Below are 27,201 nucleotides of genomic sequence, written 5' to 3'. Positions count from 1 at the left end.
AAATAGCTGTTCTTATGGAGGAAACAGCTCCTTCTGCTATGAAAGTATTGTAGATGTCCGTTTTCAAATTTAGAAAATAACTACACTCAGGAAATCCAATTTCATTAAAAAAAAAAAGAAAAAAAATCAATCATGTGATTAAAGCACTTTTACAGTGGCAGGTCACAGTGAGTCACCCTTATGATCTGTAAGAAAAACTAAAGRATGCAAAGCAGCTATTTGATCACCGGGTCTGTTCTCCCTCCTGAAAACAGCGCTGCCTCCAGCCTCAGGGCCCTGGTTTCCCCGTGGTGGCAGATCAGTCTTCAACACGTTGCTAACAGGAAAAAAAAAAAAAAAAAATCCCTCCGGTTTATTCGTGTCTTGGGGCATTTAAACACATTGGATGGGATTTGCCTGCAGTCCCATTTATGTGAGTTGTCCCAGGCTCCTGAGGGAGCAGAGCTCCAGAGAGCCTCACAAGCCACATGGCTTCAGCAAATCCATCATTTTTCTCCTTCTCCAATCACTATACAGGCTGCCTAGCTGACCACTTTCAATTACATGTCTAATATTCAACTGCTGATATATAACATGCAAGCCAGTTTAGGTAGCTGTTTATGTAGTCAAGAATACTTTCTGATGCAGACAAATTGTAGGAGATGTCTTCAACTCTCACTGCATTTAAATAAAATGCTCAATCAGTTACTTATGCTCCATAGGTAATCAAATTCAACCTCCGCTAAATATATGTTTATTAGTGCTGACAGTCATGAAGAACTTGTCTTCTACAATTAATATGTAGAGAAACACCGCAAAAATGTAACGAGACGGAAATTACAGCATTGAATGTAAGACAGGTTTTTGGGAAAGGTCTTTCATTTTTTATTATTCTGTTTTATTTGAATTTGCTGATCCTCCTTTCACTATCCCATGGGCCAGTGTTAATAATCAACATCTACGTTCTACGCTTCGTGGTATAATTAAAGTCACTACTTAATTAGAAAGCCTCGGTAACACTAACCAAGAGGGAATCGATAACTTATCTAGTGGGAAAAGCCAGAGAGAACTTCAGTTCARTATCAGAAGTAACTGTGAGATGCTGCTGTGTGTCCAGGGCAGCGTGGAGCTCTGCTCACTAGCTGTGTCCAGCCGCGAGTCAGGTCCTGCAGAAAACCTGGGCACTGCCCACCCAAACTCTACGTGGTCACCAGCCCCTAGGCATAACGAAGCAGAAGACAGAGTATTACTATAGAGCAACCTGGCATTTTTATGGTCCTAGAATGACTCATGCTCTACCTCTGTGGACCAAGAAAAAAACTGTAGCCAGAAGCAAATACTTGATTATCAGCCAACCTCAAAAATAGTCTGGCATTTCTAGGTTTTTTTTTTTTTTTTTTTTTTTTTTTTTTTTTTTTTTTACTGTTACTGGAAAATGCAGTCACAGTGTTAATCTACCTACCTCAGTCTTCTCCTTGGAGCAATTCTACACTGGATAGTTAAATGTCCAAAAAGCTAACGGTTACCTGGGATTTTGGAGAGAAAGGCTTGAGTCCATGTCCCAGTTAACACACCATTATTTCTGCAAGATGCACAGAGTGCAGCTAGCCCAGGTGCGTTGCACACACACGGCACTGCACGGACCACTGCTGTGCAGACACACGCCCTGCTCTGAAGCATGCAACACCACGTGTGTGCAAACGCATCTGGACTACTTGCAGGGGACTCCCCTAACTGCAGGGGACTCCCAGCCTGAGGAAACATCCCATCCGTGTAACCTGGGAAGCAGGCTAAGCTCCAGTGTACGTGTGGTCCCTTTGTCACTGCTCAACCGCACAGCTGGTCATTGATCTGGGATCCAATTAAAACACTTTAGTTAGTTGAATCCCTTAATTTCCTTCTGATAAACAATCCCAAGTTGTTACCCAGAGGTAAATCTCTCTGCTCCATTTTCTATCTYTACTTTTCCCTTTCTCACTTTTAACTCTGTTTTTGCAAGTAGCACTGCCGAAATGTTCTTTCCAGAATTTTAGCAGCATTTTTTTTTAGACTTATTGAGTGGGTGCCAAAAAGAGGAAAAGTTTTATAYTAAAAAAGAAACCTCACTGAAATCAAAAGGTGCATATATCTGTATTACTGCTGAAAAACACCATCAGCTGAAGAAACAGTTTTATTTCAACTACCGTTTCACGTCCTTTTAATCTCATATTAATCTGAAAGTTTGAGTATCAGCTATTGATAGAAAATTCATTATTTTAAAAATGAATCTTTTAAATGGATTTTTAAATTTTTTAAATGGCTCTGCTCCAGCTGGGGGTTTCGTGYGGTGGGGCACACGAGCCGGGCTCTGCGTCGCCTGCTGAGAATCCTAAGSACGGCCTTTGATTTGGAGATTCGCACAGCGCTTTCCCAAGCACTAGGAAGAACACTCAGGGCTCCCAGGGGATTTACAAAGTGGGCCACGAGGCAGAGCAAGCTGCAGAGGCAGAGAAAATTAAATAATACCCGGTCCAGCCATCCCCAGCGCACCGACCCCAAACCTGATGCTCTTCAAAAGCCATCTGCCATCTCCTCTGCGCTCCTGCTGCGACGGCTCAGACRCCTGGAGAAGCTGTCAGAGCTGCTGAGAGATTCTCCCCAAACCACAGTGTGCCCACGAGGCTCAACAGCCACCAGAAAGGGTCAAAATTAAACGTGAGCTTCCTGCATCCTTAAAAGGCTCCAACTCACCAGGCCCTGAAGGACAATTTCTTAGAGAAAGGCTTTGCTAGCCGGTCTCATATCAGCTGCTCTTATTAAACCCTTGAATGAACAAATCAGAGGTCTATTTACCAAGTCTGCCCCCTTGATAGCACTATTTGATCAACTCCAGAATCCTTTCTGATAGGTAATTAAAAAGCTTTTCCTTAGGTATAGTGTGGAGTGAASCATTAATTACACTGCAGAGCCCCAGAGATGCAATTCCTTTGCTATTGTGAAAGGTCTATAGCAAGCAACAAAAACGCTCATCTCTGTAAAGAACTGAATAAATGAAAGTAATTTCCTCAAGACCTAGATTCCTCTGCTTTTTCTGGCTAAAGACTTCCCTCAGCATTAATAAGTTTGTTCTTTAGGGCTGAATTTTCTCAATACCAGTAATCTGTGACCATAACACAAAGAAGTATCTTCTTCAGGTGACAAAGCCAGCAGCCTGAATCCATGTATTAGTATTACTGCTACCATCAAATTGCCACAACACACTACGCATCAAGTTGCACAAAAATCAGTTAAATTAAAGATCATAACCAAGTAGCCACAATTTCTCATAAGCTCTCATGGAAGCTGCAGGATCATATTAACTTTACTCAAAAGTATGCAAAATGCATCATAGCAAGTGGTTTTGACAAGTGCATGAATGTGTGTGTGTATGTATAGACTTGTTCTGCATGCAAAGAATCCCTAGAAGTTACTTAGGTTGCAAACTCAAGTATTAGAAAGTTAAGAAATGCCAGATTTACAGGTGAACCCCAACTCCGGACCATTACATAACACTTTCCCTGGAGGGCCACAGAGTAAGTCCTAGCCTAGTCATGTGCTTCCAGAGGAAAAATAACCTGTTCCCATCAGGAGAAGCTTCTCTTCATTGCACAGATGGAATGGGGCAYGTTTGAGAGGCCTAGGAAGCCATAAAGCTCTGGCTACTCCTGGAAAGAGAAATCAAAAGGTCTCACTCTGCTCCGGAGCGGTCTGCAATGTATTTTCCATTATGGAAACAAAAGCAACTGTTTGTACAGCAAATATTATACATTGTTATGCAAGACAAACTTCCGTAAGGAATGCATGAGATGAGGAAGAGGGCAAAAGTGGAGCTGGGAAAYGGCATTATCCAGCAAGTGCCCCAGTGTAGCCCAGCCCTTGAAAGATTTCAGTGTGCAGAGAAGCAAAGACAGGGCTGTGGCCAGGAGACCAGCACTCCTTTCCCTGTCTATCCTTTCCTTCCGGTTTGCCCTTAACTTGACAAATGTTTTTAAGGGTTGCTATGTGCTTGTGTGACAGGAGATCAAGATAATTCCATCACAAGTATTGCTAATTCACATGTAACAAAAATAATCCTGTTCAAATCTTTCTGCATTAATGTAGATTTCCTAAGTGCTTCTAAAAAATTTACAGTGGAGTTCAGATAGTTAGCAGTAGTCACTACTAACCAAACATTAAAACTATATTAGAATTTTATGTGTTTTAAATCAATTAACACGATGCAGAGCACTTTCCACTGAACACATTAAGCAAAATCCTAGATCGGTGCAATACTAGAACCACTAGCTGAATGTTTGTAAATACTCATCCATCAACTGTAATTAATCCTGAGTATTCTGCTACATGTTGGACTCAGAAATATTTCATTCCTGCTACTTGGTCCTTCTGTCTCTCCAGAGCACTCAGCTGCACAGTACTCAGCTGCTTCAAGGCAAATATTCACCATGAAGACTTACATAATTTCCTAGGAAAGATCGGCAGCATAACTTTTAAAACCAGCACATTGGGCTTAGGTGAGATCCAACAAGAAATGAAGGCAGCGTTCAAGGTCACGCTGAATAAAGCAACAAACATCTGGGGAAGATTTGCATTGTTTTGTACAACAAAATTGCAACTTCTTTATATTACATGTCTCTTGAAACTGAGCATAGCTTGAAACATCAATTCACAGTGTGTTTTTGAACAGTTTCCCCAGGGTTGACTACTTTCTATGCAGAGACAGGGCAAGTATTCAAGCTGTGGGAGGTGCAATACCAGAGAATAAAAAGCTGAGACATATTTATTACACYGTGTTCAGATCAAACTGTAATTGCGTAATTATTCTGTGAAGTGTAATCGCCAGCAAGGTATTTACTGTCATAGCTTCGGTTCAGCACACAAAAACAACATGCATTAAAACTGTTCCTTTCGCCTGCACTGACTTAGTGATTCCTATCTTAAAAAAAGGCTTTGGAGTTGAAAGGATTATCTGCAAAGGCAGCCGGTAGGAAGGCAGAGCACAAGGCAAGGGTAGGGGAAAAGCACCCTGACAGCAGGATTACACAGGCTTGCAGATTTTACTGCAATGAAAGGACACCGAGTCCTCCAGTTTAGGAGCCTTCCTGGTCACACTGCCTACCTCTATATCTTTCTAGTGCAACATATTTTTTTAATTTACTGCATCAGGCTGAAAACACTCCCAGAAAGCAATTTATATTGCTGAACATTCACTGAAGGATGCTAGTAGATGGGAAAAAAGACTTATTCCTCTGGAATATGATACTGGACAAAGATATGGGAGGAGTTCAGAGATAACATGCACAAAAAGCTAATGTTTCTGATCTAATTTCTTTTCAGGTAACTTATAATATGCAAGTTCCACGTAAGAGTATGCCTGGAATATAATAAGCCACATATTTGTACAGCCAAATCACATTTACTTTAATAAATTCTGTCTATGCAATGGGGATGAGCATAAATTTTCTTGTTTTATCACTTTAATACCTAYTGGTGTATGTAAATATGGAGGTTTGAACAGTTAAAATGGAAGCCAGAATGGGCAGAAAGCATGGATTAATATGTACAACTTTAGGAATCAAGAGGGATAATAATTTCATCTTATTACTCCTTTGAAAAGAGAGAAGAATCTTCTCTACAGTGGTAAAGGTAAATCCCTAGCAGGTCAAGAAGGGCTCAGTGTATCAAGAGAGACAGAAAGATGTGGCCACTGGGTAAGTCTGAGTACAGAGCTGGAAAAAACAAGAACTGATTACGCTGTTTCCCAAAGCCTCCCTTAAATCTCTGCTTTCCTGGTTCTCACCAAGATCTGGCAAGAATCAAATGGAAAGCCAAGCTCAGCTTTGCCTTAKGACACGATGCACACTGGCCAGCTGCTAAGCACTTAGCATGGTGCTAAATGGGGAGCTGAAGGGACCAACTGCTCCAGCCCGTTGGCATTAGCAGTCACTAAAATCTGCCTATCACCATTAACACGAGAGCTCCGAGAGAGACGGCGTTTGAGCATCTCTGCATTTGAAGGTGTTAGAGACAAAAAAAAAATGCAGTTCAACAGAATGACAGCAGAAATATCTAATAGAATGTGGCAACCAAATGACAGATGAATCTGTTGATACAAGGTGATAAAACTCTTCATATAAAAGCTTCTACCTTCTCTGAACTTCAAGTCATTTTTCATAGCAAATTCAATCTGAAGGGTTTTTCAGCGACTCCTAAGTATCTAGAAACAARCGTTTCACTTCCAGCACCTAGATCTAACTAGAACCATCTCAAAAGTGTCAAAATATCACAAGGAAGGCAGTTCTCCCAATAATTCAAGCAGTKAATCAAGCAACACGGCCTTACAAGATCCCCAAAATGAGCATGTCAAAAAGCTTATCTGAATCAATCATCAAAGCTTCCAAGCTAAATGCTGGGAGAGCATCATTTGAAATGAAATGCCACTAGATTTCTAATTCTCACATGCCTCTGAGAACTACTGGCCTAGGCTGGAGCTTTGCAGTCTTTGCTTTCAGGTTTCAACAGGTCTGGACAAATCTCACCAACTTTCACTGATTTAAGGGACTTTGGGACAGACCTGACGTGCAACTCCAGTAGTTGCGTGACAACTACCAGCTATGTTTTCCCCAGGATAATTCCATGATGGATCTTTACAACACATTGATCCAAATGCGACATTAAAGCAGTACTTATTGTCACTTATTTGTCATAGTAAGGCTTTCTTTGTGATAGCAAGTGTCTAAGAACACAAACATTGAGTCAATACTTCTGAGATGAGAGTGGTATGCAACATAGCTAATGAAATTTGTCATTAAGCTCAAGTTGTGTTTTGCTGGATTTTCCTTTGGCAGCTTGAACTGCCTAAAATCTTAATTCAGTTGTAATCTACTCACAGAGCACAGCTGTTTTGCTTGGCTAAACTTTTCTCTCTACTTAATAAGATACTTTTTATTTAACTTTCAGTTCTGCCTAGGAGCCCCAGTGAGGTTTTTAAAACAGAAGATTATTATTAGAAATTAATTAAGTATTCTTTTCGATTCTGTCTCCTGAGAATAACTAGGCATTGCTGCTGATCTCCTCTGCATTAAGACATTACTGATTGTCATTTGGAGGATGACAGAGAGGATGTCTCATCCAGAAGATACATAACGACATAAATATGAAAAATTTGAAAGGCACTTAATACAATATAATAAATCAGTACAAATATTAAACATATAATTGCTACGTCAAACAATGCAAGGATTGTGGCACTAGAATACAAATGTATATGCATTCCAAAGCCAAAAAAAAAAAAATCTTACTGCACTTACAGAATCCTAATGAATTACACTTAGTCCATGTTTCAGCATAGTTACAGACCACACAATTCTCTCATAGGAGCACCAAAGGCAATTAGAGAAAAGGCAGATGGTTTGGCTTTCTTTTTCGTAATCTTAACCTGTGTCCACACAGTGTTTRTTGTCACTGCCAAACATTCCTTTGCACATAACCTTAATATAAACAGACTGAAGTTCCCACCTCTAATGGGAGACTCAGCTGACCTAACTTGGCCTTTTCCAAGTGAACCAAACCCAATCAACACCAATATACGAAAGTAATTCTTGATCTAAGGTTCTGAATGCCCATATCGATGCATTATTCACGGAATTAGCTATGCGTATGACACAGCTCTTCATGCTTGAGATTGCAGTTGGTCTTTTTAATTTTCACGAAACTCAGGGGTATACGTATGACTAACTGTTGTCACACTCTAACCAGTAAGGAATGTGGAGAGAAGAATGCCACGATGGGTCAAAGAAAAACAAATTGCTCTAATTATAATGTAGAATTCAACTTACTTTTTGGGTCGGTAGTCAGGGATGGACCTGTCCAGCGATATCCTGTCACTGAGTTGGGCGTTGTAACCATACTCTTCATATTTAGTCTCGGATTCATGGCTATCATCTCTCAGGGTAGCAGCCATTCCCCCTTGGCCCAAGCCTCCTGGACCTTCAACTAATCCCATGGGTTTTGCCAGACCTAAATGGAAGGAAAGAAAAAAATCAGATGATGAACGTAAAAGGAGATGGATCCAATCTGTTCTGTGATCTCAGAACAAGATCTAAATTCCCATTAAACTCCATTTTCAAGTCCTCATGGCTCTGCAGTAATTAGCCTCAGCTTTCCAAAACAGACTATATATCAACACACTCTGCATTATCAGTGCATAATTATTAATGAGCAGACTATAAAGAATCAATTAACAGCTTTGCCATTTCCCCTTTTTTTTCCAGTAAAACTCCCAGGAAACAGGAGTCTTGTTTGCAAACACTCCAAAATGCCTAATCATCTGGAAACTAAAGGGTTTTCATTTCATCTCRCTATATCTGCAATTGAAATGTAAAAAATTAGAACACAATTTAGATTAAGAGGTTTTAGGGAACTGCTAGTGGTCTGTTCTGTGGGCTACTCATCCTTACTGCTAAGTATGTTGAAATTAAAGATACCATCACCAAACTCTGAACCTCCTCGATCCGTTCAGGAAAATGAGCAGAAGTTCAAATACTCAGGAGAGACAGAAAAGGAACACAGSGGGAACAGGAAAACCTGCCCCAATAAGAACAGGGGTTGAGACCCTTAGACATTATAGCCCAATATATACTCTATTATAGCCCAATATATAGCTCTATTAATTTTAAATAAGGCACGCTGAATTTTTACCATCCGAAGATCAGTCATTTTAACTCCAATTTAACCTCAAGTCTGGAATAAGCTCTGAGAGGGGCAGCTGCTCTATGGCCCTGAGACCACCTGCAGCCCCTGAGTGGTTCCCATTTGATYGCAGGGAATATTTCTGCAGGACTAGAGAGAGAATGCTGCCGGGGTGGGAACTACGGATAAATCTGACCTCAACACACGATGGAGCTTTATGGACTCAACTGCATACCTTGCCCTGTTCCTACAACAGCACTGGTACCATGTCTCATTTTCCAGATTTACAATTATTCCAGATTTCTTTTGTCCTTCAAAACAYTGACAAATATCTTATGCATCTCTAAGACACCCTGCTGTATAAAACTTAGAGGATCAGGAAGTTTGGACACGTGGGTATTAAAATGATTAGCCTTGCATTGCTTGATGCTGAGGTATGAGGTAGGCAACGGTGCATTTGATATATTAGTGGGGGAAAAAAAAAMCCCAAACATATTACTGTCAGTTTAAAAAAATAATAATAAAAAAGGTAACTAAAACAGACCAGACCAAAAGACCCCACCCATATCATTGCCAAAAGCATTTGTCATGGCAACAGGCATCTTACCTACTAAAGTCTGATAAATAAGCTCCTCAGGCATCCAGGGCTTCATCATGTTAAAGCTTTCGTGTCCAAAAGGCTGACTAYCAGCAAGTCATTAAAAGCTAGAAAGTTGTTTATAGTTGTTTGGAGGATAATATACAGAAAAGAGTGAATATCATCCACTTCACTTACAACACAGAACAAAACAGAGTTCAATATTTTTCAAATTAAAAGTTTTTCAAGAGGAAACCGTCACTATTTCAACTAAACAACTTAAGACAAAGGAAGAAAAACTGTCAGCATTTTGTAGCAACAGACACGCAAGGCAGGACAGTGGTGTGACTGCCTTCAGGTGCAGGAAGGTCTGTGACAAWTTATTCCCTCGGGCAGGGAATTCTCTGACCTCTCGCTGTTAAATTCCATCATCATTTACTCCAGCTGCATCACTGTCTGCTTAATTACAGAAGGGCAGAGTAGAGAAACAGTACTTTGTTAGTGGTCTGAAAGGGTCAAGTCAGCATTTGCTACTGTTGGTGCTTAGGAGAAAAGCCTATACTAAGGTTAGGTGAGACCCTACAAACGGTCTGCCCGAGCACACAAGGGCTGAGGAACCTTTAAAAATAAATAAATAAAAAGGAYTAAAAACCTTAAAAGAGAGTCAAATTAGGCACTTAAGAAGTTATAGAATCCAGAAAACTAGAGATGCCATAAAGCCTCTGTCCTTGAAAGACTGCAGTATGGAAATGTATTTGCTGATCATTTCGAATCATCTGGGCTGGGCTCTGATGTTGCATCAAAGTAAATCAAAGATGACTTCATTAAAGTTAACTGACCTGCTTTGATGAAAGGGCCTCTGAGATGTGGCCTGCTCATTTTACTTTAAGCAACAATTTAATTCCAGTAGCTGAAAACTTGATTCCTCATTTTCTTGCAGTTTACAGAACAAAAGCCCTTGCATCTTCAAGACACAAGTAGCAAAGGAATGAACCTTCCAATACATGTGGAATAYCAAGCAGTGTGGTTGCTGTTTTTCAAATAAGAGAATGAGCTATTCTTTGAGAAATTGTGTGGTATGACAATTATGTCATATACTTTGCTCCAAATCTCRTACTCTAGCTCTTCATGTTGCTAATCTGATTTTCTTCTAGGAAATAGTCATAATCTATTTGACTTGCTCTTTGAACATATTGGTGGGTTTTCTTCTCTCATTCGTTATGCAGATTGTAGTCTAGTCAGACTGGCAATCATTACTACAATGCAGTAACACTGCCAAGAGCAACCAAATAAATGCTAGCACGTTGCTGTATTCTGCAAAATAACACTTTTACACAATTAAGTCTAGAAGTCCTAAATTCCAAAATCCAGTTATCTGGAGTGTTCAGCTTTCTGGGGGAGGAGAAATAAAATAAAATAAAATAAAATAAAATAAAATAAAATAAAATAAAATAAAATAAAATAAAATAAAATAAAATAAAATAAAATAAAATAAAATANAAATAAAATAAAATAAAATAAAATAAAATAAAATAAAATAAAATAAAATAAAATAAAATAAAATAAAATAAAATAAAATAAAATAAAATAAAATAGCAAGAGGGCCTGTCAACTGAGCAGAAGCTTCTCAAGAAATGGCCTGAAGGGACATGATGAGGAAGCAAGTAATGAGAGACAACAAACTAAAATCTGGCTATGGTGGAGACTGCCAGCAGATGAACATAGAATCATAGAATCATAGAATGCTTAAGGTTGGAAGGGACCTCAGAGGTCATCGAGTCCAATTCCCCTGCTCATGCAGGGTCACCTAGAGCACGTGGCACATGACTGCATCCTAGCGGGTTTTAAAGATCTCCAAAGAAGGAGACTCCACAACCTCCCTGGGCCGCCTGTTCCAGGGCTCTGTCACCCTCACTGTCAAGTAGTTTTTCCTTAAGTTCCCGTGGAACTTTTGGTGCCTCAGCTTGTGGCCGTTTCCTCCAGTCCTGTCGCTGGCCACCACTGAAAAGAGGCCGCCCCCTCCTCCTCACTGCCTCCCTTGAGGTATTTTTAGACACTGATTAGGACCCCCCTCAGCCTTGTCTTCTCCAGGCTGAACAGCCCCAGCTCCCTCAGCCTTTGCTCCTAAGGCAGATGTTCCAGGCCCCTGATCATCCTGGTAGCCCTGCACTGGACTCTCTCCAGCAGCTCCACATCCCTCTTGTACTGGGGAGCCCAGAAGTGGACACAGTCTCCAGATGTGGCCTTACCAGGGATGTGTAGAGGGGGACGATCACCTCCCTCGACCTGCTGGAGACGCTYTTCTTAATGCACCCCAGGATCCCGTTGGCCTTCTTGGCCACCAGGGCACACTGCTGCCTCATGGTCATCTTGTCATCCACCATGACACCCAGGTCCCTCTCTGCGGGGCTGCTCTCCAGCAGATCCACCCCTAATCTGTACTGGTGTCCAGGGTTATTCCTCCCCAAGTGCAGGACCCTGCACTTGCCCCTATTGAATTTCATGAGGTTTCTCGCTGCCCAGTCCTCCAGTCTGTCCAGGTCCCTCTGGATGGCAGCACAGCCCTCAGGGCTATCAGCTACTCCTCTCAGTTTGGTATCATCAGCAAACTTGCTGAGGGAGCACTCCAGCCCTTCATCCAGGTCGTTAATGAATAAGTTGAACAGGACCGGACTGAGGACTGACACCTGGGGGACACCGCTAACTACAGGCCTCCAGCTGGACTCCACGCCACCGACTACCTTTCTCTGCACCCTGCCACTGAGCCAATTCCTAATCCACCTCCCCATCCACTCCTCTATCCCACACCTTCGGAGCTTGTCCAGGAAATATGAGTGCTGTATTGCTCAACTTGCTCCCTTATTTCGGTTTTCCTTCCTGGGGTATCTTTCCTAGTCCTTCTTTCCATTCTTTTGGCATYTCTTCTGTATTAAAGTCATTGCATCCTGACCTGCATTCCCACACATGTGCTCTGTCCCTTGATTTCCAGAGAGAAAGAACTTGATGTGAATTTGCACTCACACTGTTCCCTGAGAAACTGTTTCCCTACGGACATTCAGCCCCTTGAGCCCTCCCAGGCAGAACTACYCACCTAGGGCAGGCTGTCAGTCTCCAAAGCCGGTCCCAAACTTTGCACATGAACGTATCCAAGAAAGTGGTGTTAGTAGGAGCTTGCCTCTGCCCAAGCCCAGCATGGTTCAGGAGCTCTGGAAGAGGGGAAATGACAGACCCAGCACTAACTCACTTGCCAAAGATGAAATAATCCCCTGGCCATGTCCACTTGCTTCCGCAGTCACAACCTCTCTAGGGCAGCATCTGTCCCCAGGGACTTTCTCAGCAGCTGGTGGATTTCTCACCCACGGAGGTTTCCCCACACAAAATGGTTTTCCAGAACCATTTTCCTCCACAGGGAGRCATGGAATGACGATTGTGTTCCTCTCTGGTKCTGTTGGCTTCCTTTTCCCTCCATTTTTCTCGCYTTCTCTTCCCGACTTTCCCTCATTCTTTCTATTATATATAAATAGTTCTGCTTAATTCTTTATTTTTACACATCRTGGTGTCTACAGAGTATTTCATTTGAAAAGTTCTTTATGCCAGTGTTTCTGAGGGTAGACATCGGAGTAGCACCGAGGGTAGACATCGGAGTACGACCGAGGGYAGACATTGGTGTAGCACCGAGGGAAAGAAAGATTTTTAAATACAATAAATCTTTTTAAAAAATCACATTCATCTTATTTCAGGTCCTATCACAAATTTGTACTCCTCTAGATTCTTTTGACATCAAGTCTAATCTAACCAAAGGCTGAATATCACATCTGATTCCAAGTCTGTCTGATTCCAAGCCATTGCCAACCCTATCAAAACGTTTCCTTTCGGCCTAGATTTTTCTGCCACCCTTGTGGGAACTGTGTCCAAGACTGAGCAASACTCTGCTCTCCACACCTCCTACTCAAGCCTACCTGGTGAGCTCTCAATGGCCACACAAGCTCATTTCCTGCAGCATCCGTTTGCAATCCTCTTCCACATTTTTTTGCAATCAACTTCCACGTTATTTGTAGATATTAACTTGCCTCCCTGTTCACTTATCTGAACAGCCTGCTATTAAACTAATAATCACACAGGCAGCTTTCCCAGCAACAAAGATGCATACCACATTTGCCATTTATATGACTGAAAAGCTCTCTGTTCTTCAATCCTTTTTACACAAGGAAGGATGATCATATTAAATCTAGCTGCAACAGCAGCTGCAACTCAAAATCGCACTGTGCTTGAAAGCAAGGTCTTGATTTTCCACAACTGTGAAAGCAGTTGCTAAATCCATCCCTAGCAATGCAGCTACATTAAAGGGAAAATGTAACACCTACAGTTATCTCTGTCCATAATTCCCTTCCATTCATGGAGAAAGACAGGCTGTGTTTTCCCTAACCATGACAGGCTCAAACATTCTGAAACAGGTCCCAGTTGCATCAGACCAGCGTTAGGCTAGGCACTTCTCCTTGGACATAGACAGTGGAAGAACTCAGCCATCCCAAAGACATGACATTTTGAATACTTCTAACACATGTCCTTAAGCCCCCATTCCTGAGAAAATCAGTTAATTTGAACACTGGTTTCATCAGGAGTGGTTTTCTTTGAGTGGTTTCCTAAAGAAAAGATTAAAAAAAAAAAAAAAACAGAAAAAATAATGTCCTCATACTTGCATCTGAAGTGCCTTGCTATTGCTTACGAAAATGTTGAGCTAGGATTTGGTTTTGTTTCTACAGAGAAAAAGTGTTCCCTCTTGAAATTCATAAAAACCTGTGTAGAAACAAAAGGCCCAATGTCCTACGGACAGCTTATTACATGTAATTAATTAGGGCTTTGTTAGGGAAACATAAAGAGAATTTCATATCATTTTCTCAAGAGAGTAAAACAGAGGATGAGAGTTCCGCAAAAGAAAGGAGAAACAAGGATAAATAGCAATTGTCAGTGCATTTTAGAAAATATAGACATAGTATTAGGAAAAATTATTGGCACCATGTTTTATTTAAAAGCAGTAATAAACGCATCGAACATTTTGATTTCTGCCCTTTCTGGTTTATTGTTGATATAAAGATAAATTGACTCAGACTTCCAGGAGTGGAAAAGCTATGATCCCCTGTTACAAGCACTTTGAAAAAACAGCACTCCTATAATGCCTGATCCATTATTAACAAGATTGGCTTCACTGCGTGCTGGGATTTTTAAGAACTGACTGTGAACTACAGCTAGTTGAGGCTCTGACAAACTCGCTCCAAGACAAAGTGGGCTTTGTTTGGCAAAGGGGCACATCTGTTAACAGCACACTTCTTTGATCCACCCACCTGGAGAGGGTTTTTCAAAGCCGTCTTAAGAGAGAATTCAGACCATATATAAAGGCAACAGCTGAGCATTAGAAGCTCTGGATCAGTCTTCTCCAAGTCACCTTCCACTGGCTGYGATAGTGCTTTATCTGGTTTACATCACGTTAATGAAAGAAGAAATTCACATTTTCTAAGATTCTCTTTTTTTTTCTCCTCTCTTCAAGTTTTTTGTTACTTTACCAAAAAATTCCATAAAAGAAAGAACGTTCCTACTGCCTCATGTGCTTGGATTTGTACTTAAGGCTACGCTATAAGATGTGAAATTACACAGTAAAGAGAGAGGTGAAAGCAGTGACAGAAGGTGCTGTCATATAGGAAAAGACAACGCTTGGGTGAAGAGGCAGGTATGAATCTGAACATTATACCTGAATTCCAAGACACTGAGATCTGAGCTTACAGCTCGAACCCCTCTCTCCTCAAGGACACRGGGTAGATGTGCCGTCCGGTTCTGCACCAATTTCAGGGCACAGAAAGGCTTCCCCACAAGCAGAAGGAGCTTTCCAGCAACAAATGGTCCCMGTGAAAGCCAGTGTGGAGCCCCTGAGCCATGAAGGGTGTTTGATGACATGAGCAGCTGGGCATGCTTCACTCTGACAAACATCGAGCATCGCAAGGGTGTTTTCTCCAACCCTTGCATAATTGAATTATTCAGGCACTACTGAAGGGCAATGAGACAAGCTGGTGGGACCCAACTTTGCCATTTTAGGAAGCTGCAAATGAAGGCAGCTGTCCTGCAGTACTGGTGTGGTCTCAGCGAAATGTCATGCTGCTGTAGCTATTAAATAGAGACAAAAGYAGAGAAAATCTGCTTGAGTTAGCATATCTCACCAACCAACAAAGCAAGCAGAGGAATCAGTGTGAAGATCTGAGCTTGGTTCCCTTAAAAGCTAGGGATATCACTTTCATCTTTGCGTTTAAAGGACTAAAAATCCCATTTGTCATTGATGCCATTTTCAGCCAGGTTTCCTAAGGAAATGCAGTTTGTGGGATCATGCTGTCTGTATTTGCCTGTCAGTCTGCTTCTCTCTTACAGACCTTTCCCTCACCTCTGCTCATTACATTTGAGGTCAGTGTCTAATTTCAGCCAAAGGTTGGCAGGCAGTCAGGGGTCTACAAAAATTACATTTCTGCAAGTGTCACAGAAGTTGACATCTGGGAAGACAGCGGCATTAAAATGTTCCTACTGAGAGGAGAGGTTCAGTGAAACCTCAAACACAAGAGAAACACTGGAGCTATCGGGGATCCCCCCAAGAATTCACTTCTAAGGCACTGATTTGTAAGAAAGCCAGGCTCTCTTGCACTTRTATTGCTTAACCAAACACTTATTCTTAAGAGTTAACTGTTGCAATTACTGTGTGTCTAGGTTTGTAATGTTCCTTACACCACGAATGACAACACCACCAGGACAGACTGTGCACAGACGAACCTGGAGCCAGAGCTTCTTGGCTAAACAAAGGACATAYTTAGGGAGGGCAGGAGCAGCACAGTGAGCTGAGTGGGCAGCACGGATGGGGAGCACAGCAAAGGCACACCTGGCCGTGAGAGGATGCCTCCTAAGCCCCAGGCTTGCATTTCATCAGCTCTAACTGCTTTCCAAAAAGCTTGCCCTGGGACTTCTCCCYCAGCCTCAGGTCCCTCTTTTCTGTGAGCTTACATACACTTCTTGCCAGGTGCTATAAGCAATGGTGAGAGCCAGGCAAGCTGATAAAACAGCATGCTTTTAGGTCACAGATTAGGGGACTCCTTAAAGAAATAATGTCTATAACCTCACTTAAAAACACTTTCCCTACAGAGACATCATGTTTAAAAACTCACATGGAAACACCCAACTCACTAAATTACTTTCTCACTTTAGAAAGCAACAGACACAAACTCAGAGGTGAGGTGCTATAATTAAAGCAGGAGACACCTCGCTATGGAATTCTGCCTGCTTCTCCTGGCATCTTTTAAGAAAGAAATCTCCCCTCCACCCATTWAGTGGGAAAGGTGCTCTTCCCCCTCTTTGAAAAGAATGTAGAACAAGGTACAGTTCCAAAGCCCACATTTGGCAGAATATCAAGCATATTTTTAAATGGAATTTGTTTAGAATATGTCAAAAATTGTTTCAAAAATAATCAACCTCTAGTGGCACAGCCATATGCTAACACTCACTACTATCACAGAGAAGCCATATGCATGCAGTATCACCTACCAAACAGATTAGAGGTATCTTCTCCACGTTCAACAAAAAAAAGACAAAAAAAAAACCCTTTTTTTTTTTCTGAAATAAATTACTTCCCAGGAATATCTGATTTTGCTTTCTGACAGTACCAAAGCAGCATACACAGCTCAGCATTCACAGAGCATCTCCGAGTCACATCCAGTTGGCGTTGAGCCTACACTAGCTGCCCTGCCCTTTGGGCCTGATTTCGATCTTGCTCCTACTACCATAAATAGACTATGATGAATTAAAAGAGAGCTTTCATCACTTGAAATTTGGGTCCAGAATGGTTATCAATAATCTACATTAACATGAATTATCAGTCTCTGCTGTGTATTCTACCAGAACGGCCTGTTGCACACTGTATGGTAGAGAAGTCAGCCTCTCCCTCAGGCTAGGGCAATCACAGGGTGACACACATGGACCCAAATACAGTTTGCTAATGCCAGGTTTACTTCACCAACTATGAACTAGTTCGGTTATTAGAATTTCACYATTCTCTTTCTTCCACAGCCTCCCTTGTGTCTGTAAGACAGCAGCATTCGTTTGCCAACTCCTTGTCAGTGTAATGAAAAGCTGAGATATGCCTAAACACCAAATACTGCAACATGTAGATATAGCCCTGCAATGAGCAGCACCTTCCTCGAGGGTTGTGTCATTCCACCCAGGTCCCTGGGCATGTGGGCTGCACCATCCCTGCTCCAGAGCCAGGCCACGTCTATGTTCTCTGGTGGAGTTCATTTTCTCCTTCATTTCTGCCTACCTTCTCTTTGTTCTTCTAATTGCAAAAGAGACACACTAAAAATACCACTTTATGTTTTTTTTAATGCAAAAAAAGACAGGGAACCCACTTATTAGGCAGGCCAAGTTCACAAAGAATCAAATAAGAATTTCTTAGTTCCCCATATGCATCTAAGAGAGCTCTCCACAGTCTGACTGGGGATTTCATAGGCCTGAAATGGGAATATAGGAATATGTTGACACTTTCAGAAAACAGAAGGCTTTACATGTAACACCACTGGACACTGGCATTGTGGAAGCGACTTCTGTTCTGAAATTAATCTTCTGTTGAATGAAAATGCACTGAGCCAGATGGATCTGCTTCAGGAGGAGGATCAGCCTGGCACAGGCCTGAAATCAAAGCTCTGGTCTCTGCTAGTGCCAGCCTGAAGCTGGAACAGGCGGGAGCGCACGGCCCTGGGCAGCTCCTGACCTGTTCACACGTGCACCCCAAGGAGATTCTTGGGCAGTTCATGTCCAGTGAGCTTGCCAAATATTACACTGAAGACGAGAAATTTCTAATGAATACTCACAAATCTTTTCAAAYCCCCATACAATAGTAGTATTAAACAAAACACCTTCTGCAGGCATTGACAGAGATGTAACTTCTAACAGGTTTTTTGCATTTTAGATAGGGAAGATCATTTAWAAGTGGGAGAATAAGATGGCCACCRAGAAGGTTGCCAAGTCCCTGCAACCATATTTGATGTCAGGAGGCTGAATTTACAGATCTGGATTCAKGGAAGCACCAACATGATCTGGAAATTATAACATAGAACTAGAAATTGGGTTCCCCACTCCCAGGTTAACATGGGCTCTCATGTGAACCCCTCAAGCCCCTTTTCCCAAGGCATACCCACTCACCAACCAGCAAACTCAACAGTTGGGCAGCTCGATATTCATTTCTTAACAGCACAAGCATGACCAGGTCCCTCTTGGCCCTCTCCCATCTGTTGCACGGAGCCACCTGCAATCTATCATCAGGCATTAGGATTAGCAGCTCCGCATGTCAATGTTTTTTACCTCTTAGAGGTGTGAACAGCACTCAGGCCGCRCTCAGCACCTCTAACACAGCACTAGTAATACAGACACCGCCACGGGAACACCCAACATCAGCACAACGTGTTTCCGAATCTCCACCATCAGCAGGTTTGTGTCTGCACTGACGCAGCCACCACTAGGATCAGAAACTGTGCAGCTATCAGTAGCTTCATTATACACATGGCTAAACGACTAGATATCTCCCTGACAAGGGATCTATAAAGCCATCGCAAATTGTAATCCTGAGGAAGACTAACCTTTGGGTTATACAATGCTATTTCAATTGAGGATATTTTTAGTTTTATCATTGCCTTCAGTTCAGTATGCACAGGAAAGAATACAACCAATCTTTTCTACCACACAAAGCTTGCTTGAAAATGTGTTAATATCACAAAAATACATTTTTATTTACAAAAGCTTCACATCCTAGAGGCATCGGAGAGCTGTAGGAAAAAATAAATTCAATTTCAAAAAGGGCAGTAAGGCCCTATTGCTGAATAAAATATAAAACCAGCAAAAAGAAACCAAATGAAAAACAAGCAATTAACCCCATCACCCTAACAAAAATGCCACAGAGACAAAATGAGCAGCAAATTTCTCCTGCAAGGCTGGAGCAGCCTTGCAGGAGAGCTACCAAGGTCTTTCAGCTGTCCTGGTAGACATCTTCCAGAAAAAAGGAAAACGGCTCCTGTATAACAGAGCCCCTTTCACTATGGGGATGATATGGCTCTGTCATAAGGAGGGACTTAAGTAGGACTTAAGACTTAAGGAGGGACTTATGGCTCTGTCTTAAGGAGGGACTTAAGTAACGTGCAGTGCTGTGGAAACAGGTGAATCAAGCTCTGAACAAAGCCYCTCCAGACAGGCAGATGGCCACGGTCGTGCTACTAATCTGATCTAGTCTGTGCGCTCGATTCTGCAAAACACAAACTGGAGCCAAACAGCACAAATACAGAAACAATCAAAAACGCAGAGGGAGAAACACAAAGCTCATCAGTTCTATACTAAAAAGGGGAAATCACTCCAAAATTGTCAAGGAGAGAAAATCCCATTCTCAACCACAACAGTGCAGAGACTCAGCACGAATTCATCTTTATACTACACACATATCATCATAAGTAGCCAATATACTGTTCATTCCGTGGCAAGAGTAGCTCCATKTGGCCAGGATAACCACTGGAGTTACTATGCTGACAGCTCCCAGCTGAGATGATTCCCCTAGATCAACAGCAGGGATGCATTTGGTCAACAGACTTCAACAGCACTAACTGCCTGGGTGAACTGGAGCTGAGGAGAATCTGGATCACTGCTAYGTGCACAAAAACGAGCAGAGAAATCTACTCAAGTCTATCTGAACAAGACAGATGGGTACCCCATCCAAACAGTGCAATGTGTTACTACCCACACAACCCTGACAACAACAAAACAGTGGGGAGCCAGGTCTATGGTTTGGTTAAAGAAGTGGTGGGTTTCTACCTTACTTGTATTCCTGGTTCAACACAACTATTGCCTGCAACACAAACATGCTTTTTAACAGCTTCTCTCAGGAACAAAGACAAGCATCACATCAGCAATCCCAAAGAGACCAATTCTGCACTTTCTGAGACTACAAAGTCATGAATGTGCCACTCCAGCAAAGAATACCCATGCTACAGGTTCATGCTGCTTCTCTCCTACAGAACTTGCTGGGTAACCAGATGCACCTGCAGCAAGTCTCCAAAACTTCTGGAGAAATGTCCATATTAAAGACRACACAAGAAGGAAAAACTATAGGGCAGAAAGACAATTTTCGATCTACTTGCATCTGCCACGCTGTCTTTAAAAGGTGGRTTGCCTCCACCTATGCAGCTTTCACATACACGCAGCATTTCCAAGGCAACATACCTATGGTTTCTAGAGGAAGGCAGACACAAGTCATCAACACTTCCAATTAAGACTTTGTTGCCTTAGCTTCACACTCTCAGGGGAAGATGTCTTCAGGTCATTGAGAGGATCTCTGTCTGCTTTTATTTTCAGAAACGGAAGTTTTCTATTTCAGTAGGCAATTTCGGTCAATAGGACTACAACAATGTTGGAAGCTGCTCTGCTGCCGTTGTCTTCCTTCCTTCCTGTTATCCAGACCATCACAGATACTTTTTTTCTTTTTTTTTCTTTTTTTTTTTTTTTACCCTTCTTCAGTTCATTAGTTTAAAAAAAGTGATGGAAACATCAAGTGAAACCCCACAAATAATAACAATAATAAAGTATGCCAAGTGCAGTGAGAAAGAGAGACTGAGTGCCCATTAGTAAGGTTAGAGAGGGGCATGAATAAAAGAGAGATTTGTTAAACATGACTCATTCCTGTTCTTTCCTTTCATAAATCTTATTATTTCCTTGGAGAACAGCCATGCATTGAGTGCCTGGAACTGCATTTTTAAATGATGCTGTTGGTTTATCTACAACTTGCCTTAATTTACTAAAAAATCAAGTACACACATACACATAAGCACACAACCACACCACACCAAACCACCCACCATCAAGTCTTTAAAGTTAAAGCTTTTTTTTTTTTAATCCTCAAATCCTGCATATTGGCCACAAATGTGCAAGGAACACAGTGTAGCTCTTCACTTAAAGAAGAGAGTATCACATTTGCTTTTCCAATTCTAACATCTACAAAGTAATCAAAAGAAACTGATTTGTGTTATCTTCAAAAAGCCCAACATCACTCACAGATTCTTCTCCACCTCTACAAACATTAAATTTAATTCTATATATTAGAAATGATTGGAGTTCTGCACAAATGTGATTCTGTGAAATGAGTCAATGCTAGAACTATCACATGATTTTTCTGTCAAAATAAGCTTTCCTACCAGCTAGAAAACTCAAAAAGCACAAGCTTTACATAGGAAATGGTCACCAGTACATGAAACAGAGCACAGGGACAGACTTTAAAATCACTAATGTGCTGCTGGAATAGGGACATATTTTTCACATTTGAATGTAGTTTTGCCCATTTTAAACAAGAGTTTTACCTCCTCTTTCTACTATACGTTTGGATATTTTCTCCTTAATGTGGCTGAAAAGACAACGATTGTTTAAGATATTACATTATATTTTATAGGGTCAATCCAAATATCCACTCATCAAATCTTCTTTACTTTGGGGGAATAAAATCTTGGCCTTCCTGAAATCCCTGATTATGATTTATGGATGCTGTCAACTTTCATTGGGTGAAAACTTTGCCTTATACTAGGCTTTCTTTTTAGCTTCAAACACCCAACACGGCCAGCAGCTACAAACGCAATCTCCTGGGCTTCGCTTCACAGCCAAATAGTACAAGGTTAGAACCAGACTGCAGGAGCTGCAAATCAATGAACCTCTCCAGTTAAAGTCCTTGCAAACACTAGAGTGTTTTGCAGACCTAGCCCTTCCCTCAGTTACCTAAATCAAGATTAATGTGGCTAAAGGCAAATTCAAGTTGAGATCAGGCCTTTTGGCCTTCATCACTTGGCAATACAGAAGGTCAGGCCTGTAACAACATTCAGTTACCTCAGCATGAGCAACTGAGCCAGAACACGTGAGATCACTTGCTCCTGCTTTAGCCTGGCCCCAATTTGCCCCCCCTTAAARCCCCCAAGGTGAGATTAGATGAAGAAGTTTCTCATTAGTGTAAAGAAACCACATGGCAAAGAGCAGTCCTCGCAAGTGAGTTGTTGCTTTTTGGGAATTAATATAAACTAATGTTGTCAATGCATGTTAGCATCGCATCATAATCAAATTAAAAAAAATATAACATGAGAATCTGTATGTGGGTATGAAGAAGTGCTGTTTCATGAATGCAAGGCTGGCAGCTACACTGCATCCTCCCCCAGGCACACACGGCTTTACCTCTCCTTTCTGCAAAGGAATTGCTCTTCAGCTGAAAGCTGCCAACTCTAAAAGCTTCTTTTTGACAAATCTGATGTGGACATTCACATGATTCATTTGCAGCCTGTTCCCAACCCTTTTTCAATATGGAAATCTGGAATCATTTTCAAGCAGCCCCTAGCCTATGAAGAATAAACTGTCCTTTTAAAAATACTACTCTACCTTTTAAGTATGCAGATTGCCAGGCTGAATTTTAAATGCAATCACTTTGCTTCCAGTACACTCTAAAAATCAAGAGTAATAGGCTGTATGAATCAGTCCTTGCACCTAGGTCCCGCTATTTCCATCATTTTAAGCCTGTGTGCTGCAATTACATGAATTGTCCACTTTTTTCCCCCAGCCTTCTCCATGAAATGCATATGCAATATAAAATCCATTCATCAAAATGGAAATTGCTGTTGTATTTAATCTTCCCAAAGAGAGCAAAATCAAATTATGATGCGTAAAGAATGATAATCTGCCAAATTCAAGGGAATATTCCAAACGTATCTCTTCATATCTGCAGCAGAACAGGTCAAAGACGTCTAATATAGAAGACATGGGAAGGAAGACATGATGTGAGCATACATAATGAGAAAATGAATACTCTCTTAATCTTTGCAGATTGAATGAAATCTAATTACATGCCGTATTGATTGTTGTGTATTACTGGAAAGAGACAGTGAAAAGGGAAAAAAAAAAGGCAATTACAGTGAAATTGTAGTCTGACCCTTCAATTGGTTTTGGCATGAAAGGTTATGCTCTAGCTGGGGCATCAAAAATTCTTTATTCTCTATGGAAAATCATTAGCCATAGATTCAGATACAAAACTGATTATGGGGAAAAAAATGAGTCAGTTAGATATTGTTGATTTTTTTCCCTTTATTAAGGGAAAAAAAAGGAGAAAAAAAAAGGCAAAGGAACAAAATAGCAAGGCCTTTTGTTATGGCATTTCGTTTCATGAATTGCTACAAATTCTACCTGGTCGTACCTTCATGTTATCTGGTAATAAGAAATATTCATCAATAGTAAAATCGTAGCAAAAATGGAAAAATATTCCAGATATAGTTTATCAATATGTACAATTCATTTGTTCAAAATAAATGTTATAKTTGAAATCAAACAATGACAAGTTACATAGGGGCTTCACCACAGAAATTCCACAGCCATGTTTCATTCCTTTCCTTACCCTTTGTATGCTCAACCCACTCACATCCACTAAGTGCAGCTTGGTGCATAAAAAAAGCTTTCAAATATGTGTTTTTTCTAAGTTGATCAAAAAACAAAATATGAGCCAACGGAAAACTGTTGTTTGGGTGTATGTCTGCACATCCCTGTGCACATCTGTGGCAATTCTCCGTCATTCTGTTCTAAAAAATCTTGTTTTGGCAGTGATAATGGCAAGGATCAGCTTTCTACTGGCTTTCATATATAGTCTTCTGTGCTCTACACATACCTCCACAGGCACAGTATGCACTTTCTCTTTCGTTTATTGCAACTGAAAAGTTAATGAGGTCTCTAGTGATCTGTTTTAGGTTGTCTCCCGATACCCTTATAATATTACTGCTTGAACTTATATATCCTTACAAAAGGTATACTTTTTTTTGATTGCATGAAAATGAATAGGTGTGACAAACCAAAATCTGCATGGTTGTAGCTGCAGGACTCTCAGAAATCTATTATCCTGGATCTTTAATAAAGTCCCTGGAAAATGCAGGTGAAGTCTTTCCAGTTTAGGAATAATCTACATAGAAGAGAAAGATGTATTAAAAGAACTCTGAGATTTTATAACCAGCCCCATAAGGTACTTAACTGGTGGCTCTACATTTGCTGATCCTAAACTRTAAAGACCAAGAGCAGAAAATGAAAATACTGATCTGGACAGACCTGCTATAACAGTGCGTTGGACTCAACTTCTTTCAAGTGCCTGCAGGAGGTCTGAGTGTGCAAGGAATTCACATCCCCTAAGAACATAATCTGTCTGCCAATAACATTCTCATTCTCTTATTATTATTTGATAAGAGTAATAAAATAAAAAGTTAACATCCAATAAAAGACTAGATAGGATAATGTCTCAGAAACCTGCCAGACACTAGGCTGAAACAGCAGCTCTGAGGCTGGCTGAAGATTTACCTAACATCAGACTCTCCGTTAGACACTGCACTCATTGTCACAGTCAGGCTCCCTTGAATGCAAATGCTGCCAGAGCAGCATTATGCCCATTAAGTAATGAGTCATGATATTAAAACGGAATGCCATTGAGCTAAACCCAAACACAGATGCTTGATCCTGATTCACTTATAGTGATGCAGCTCCCATCACTTCAGTGGGGCTCCTCCTCCTCCTCATTTTTTTTTCCAAAGGACTCTTTGGTTTTGGTGTCATGGAATACATCAAAAATAAAATGTAGAAGAGAGGAGGAGAGAGGCAGAAAGTGTCTGATGGCAAAATAGTTAATTTGTGTGAATACACTACAATGTAAAAAAAATAAAATTATATCAGAGAGAAATTGAAAGGAAAATGAATAGGAAATTTGAATGGTTCAACTTGAAAAAGTTTCTGTATTTTCCCATTTAAGAACTTTCAAGAAGAAAAAAATATCCACGGTGCTTATTATTACCCTTGGGGGCAACACAGCACTTAAATAATAATGTCGTGAATTGCCGTACACCTAAAGCTAGTTTAAAGAAGAAAATAAAAAAATAAAAACAAACGAAAAAAGGAGATGGGCATTACAAAGAACTTGCTGTTTCTGTCAAGAYATCGTCAAACGGTCATTCCGCKCAATGGTGCCTGCCTAAGGACTCTYATGGACTTGTCCTCAGATGCTGTGCTGAGAGGAACCCAGAGCCTGTAAAATAACCCTACCCCAAGTCTCACCTACGAAYGCTGCCAAGGACAAATCAACTCGGGCCAACAAGATCCATCCAGTCCAGCTGCAATGGGCACAGCTTAGAGACTGAGCTATTTCACTCAGGGCACTCTATAGCTGCACGGAATTTGGGAGGCGGATTTCCCTCTGAAACCCCGCATTCTTCAAAACTTCTACAAAACATCATCAGGAAACACAGATGCAGACGCTTTTCCCCTAACTCACRCATATATATTTATCTGTCACCCACAACTCCCTCTCCTCTGTTCCTCATTTATACACCCACGTGTGCAAGTAATTGCGTGTACGATGTCTGTTCCATGGTACTTACCGGCACAGACTGCACGCACCATAACAGTCTAAGCTACTTGGATTTATACAGTYATTCAGAAAGTAGTAAGAGGGAATATACTTTATAGGAGCCCTCTGATCTGTCTGCGTTTTGAGTTTGCAGTAGTTTTTGTTAAATCAACATTATGAGTAAGAAGATTTTCACAGCCACCCTCAAAGCGTATTTGACACACGTAAACATACTTACATTTAAGTTTTATGTGGTACGAGATGTTACCTTTATATTACAACTTCATGTAAAAGTTCTCTTGTTTGATTTCTTCTTCTCCAAAACTCTGATATGTTTAATCATATACTTAAAGCCCTAATGATTTGCGTTCAGAACTTCATGAGTCCATTCAAATATAACCCACTTGTTTTGAAATTTGTGTTTCTACCTGAAAGGTTAGCTACCCTGTAGCAACTTCTATGGCTTAGCCTGTTCTGATTACCAAAGAAGGGACTCTGCTGACTTGCCAAGATTTTTSAAGGCTAGTAAATCACAATTGAAGGTGATAAAAAAAGCGATGGCTCCTTCCCCTCCTCAATGAAGACAATACCAAATTTACATGGCAAAGTCAYTGAAGAAACACGTGGGTGGTGTATTTAACTACACCATTAAAAGTATGCGGTGAAAGAACTGACTGCTTTTAAAGTAATTCTAAGACCCAGTATATGACTACCAACCATAAACTACCAATACATCTGCTCCATAAACACATACACACCCAGGTACTGTTAATCCATCCAGACAAAGTGTAAAACCTAGGTTCAGCCCACAGGGACCTCAATCAATGCTTACATCCTCCTCTGCAACTCCTCAGGCTCCCTAACTTTGTCTCTGTTCGGGAAGCCCTGACTTTGCACTGAGGTTAGGGGTGGAGGGGTCCCCCACAAGTCCTCCAGCAATATCCTGCCATTGCCCCTTTTCCGCTGTGGGGGACACAGGGCGCAGGCACCCACAGTGCGGGTGCTTCCCTCCCCAGTGTGCGCGCACCCCACATGCTCTTGTCCACCCAGGGCACCTCCCCAGGACACGGCAAGCGGCAGGACCGGCCAAGCGGGATGCTCTGTGCTCCCCCACGCCGCAGCGCTGAGCCCTCCGTACCATTGAGCTGGTTGTAGACCACTTCCTCCAGGTGGTCCAGGCGCTGCAGGATGGACTCCCTGTCGGCCAGGCTGCCCACCTTGGCGCCGCGGCTCCTGGCGCGGCGCTCCGCGCTCCGCACGATCTGCACCAGCTCCTGCGAGCGGTCCTGGATCCTGCAGTACACGGAGAAGAGGATGATGCCCACGAAGACCAAGATGTTCACCGTCAACAAAGTTTTGATTTTCCGTGCCACCGCCATGGGGCCGCCGCGGCGCCGCCGGGGACACTCAGGGCATGGTGGCGCGGAGCTGTCCCTTCAGCACCGCGGCCGCTGCCGCCCGCCGCCCGCGCGGGCCC

At 41.7% G+C, this 27,201-nt stretch overlaps 1 protein-coding gene across 1 annotated transcript in view; it reads right to left on the bottom strand.

Annotated features, from left to right (window-relative positions):
* GALNT9 (polypeptide N-acetylgalactosaminyltransferase 9) overlaps positions 1-27,157 on the bottom strand; it is a 111,613-nt gene extending 84,456 nt beyond the window's left edge. The window contains exons 1-2 of the mRNA XM_026037618.1: positions 26,863-27,157; positions 7,833-8,013 (exon numbers count right to left, since the gene is read on the bottom strand). Of these exons, the coding sequence (XP_025893403.1) occupies positions 7,833-8,013; positions 26,863-27,103 (422 nt within the window). The 5' untranslated portion in view covers positions 27,104-27,157. The remainder of the gene's footprint in view (positions 1-7,832; positions 8,014-26,862) is intronic.
* Between the last annotated feature and the right edge of the window lie 44 nt (positions 27,158-27,201).

This window comes from Nothoprocta perdicaria, unplaced genomic scaffold, assembly GCF_003342845.1.
Source record: "Nothoprocta perdicaria isolate Ctin4 unplaced genomic scaffold, notPer1 scaffold_2, whole genome shotgun sequence".
Taxonomy (NCBI): Eukaryota; Metazoa; Chordata; class Aves; order Tinamiformes; family Tinamidae; genus Nothoprocta; species Nothoprocta perdicaria.
The sequence above is the reverse complement of the archived record's forward strand: the minus strand, read 5'-3'. Positions and strand labels throughout refer to the sequence as shown.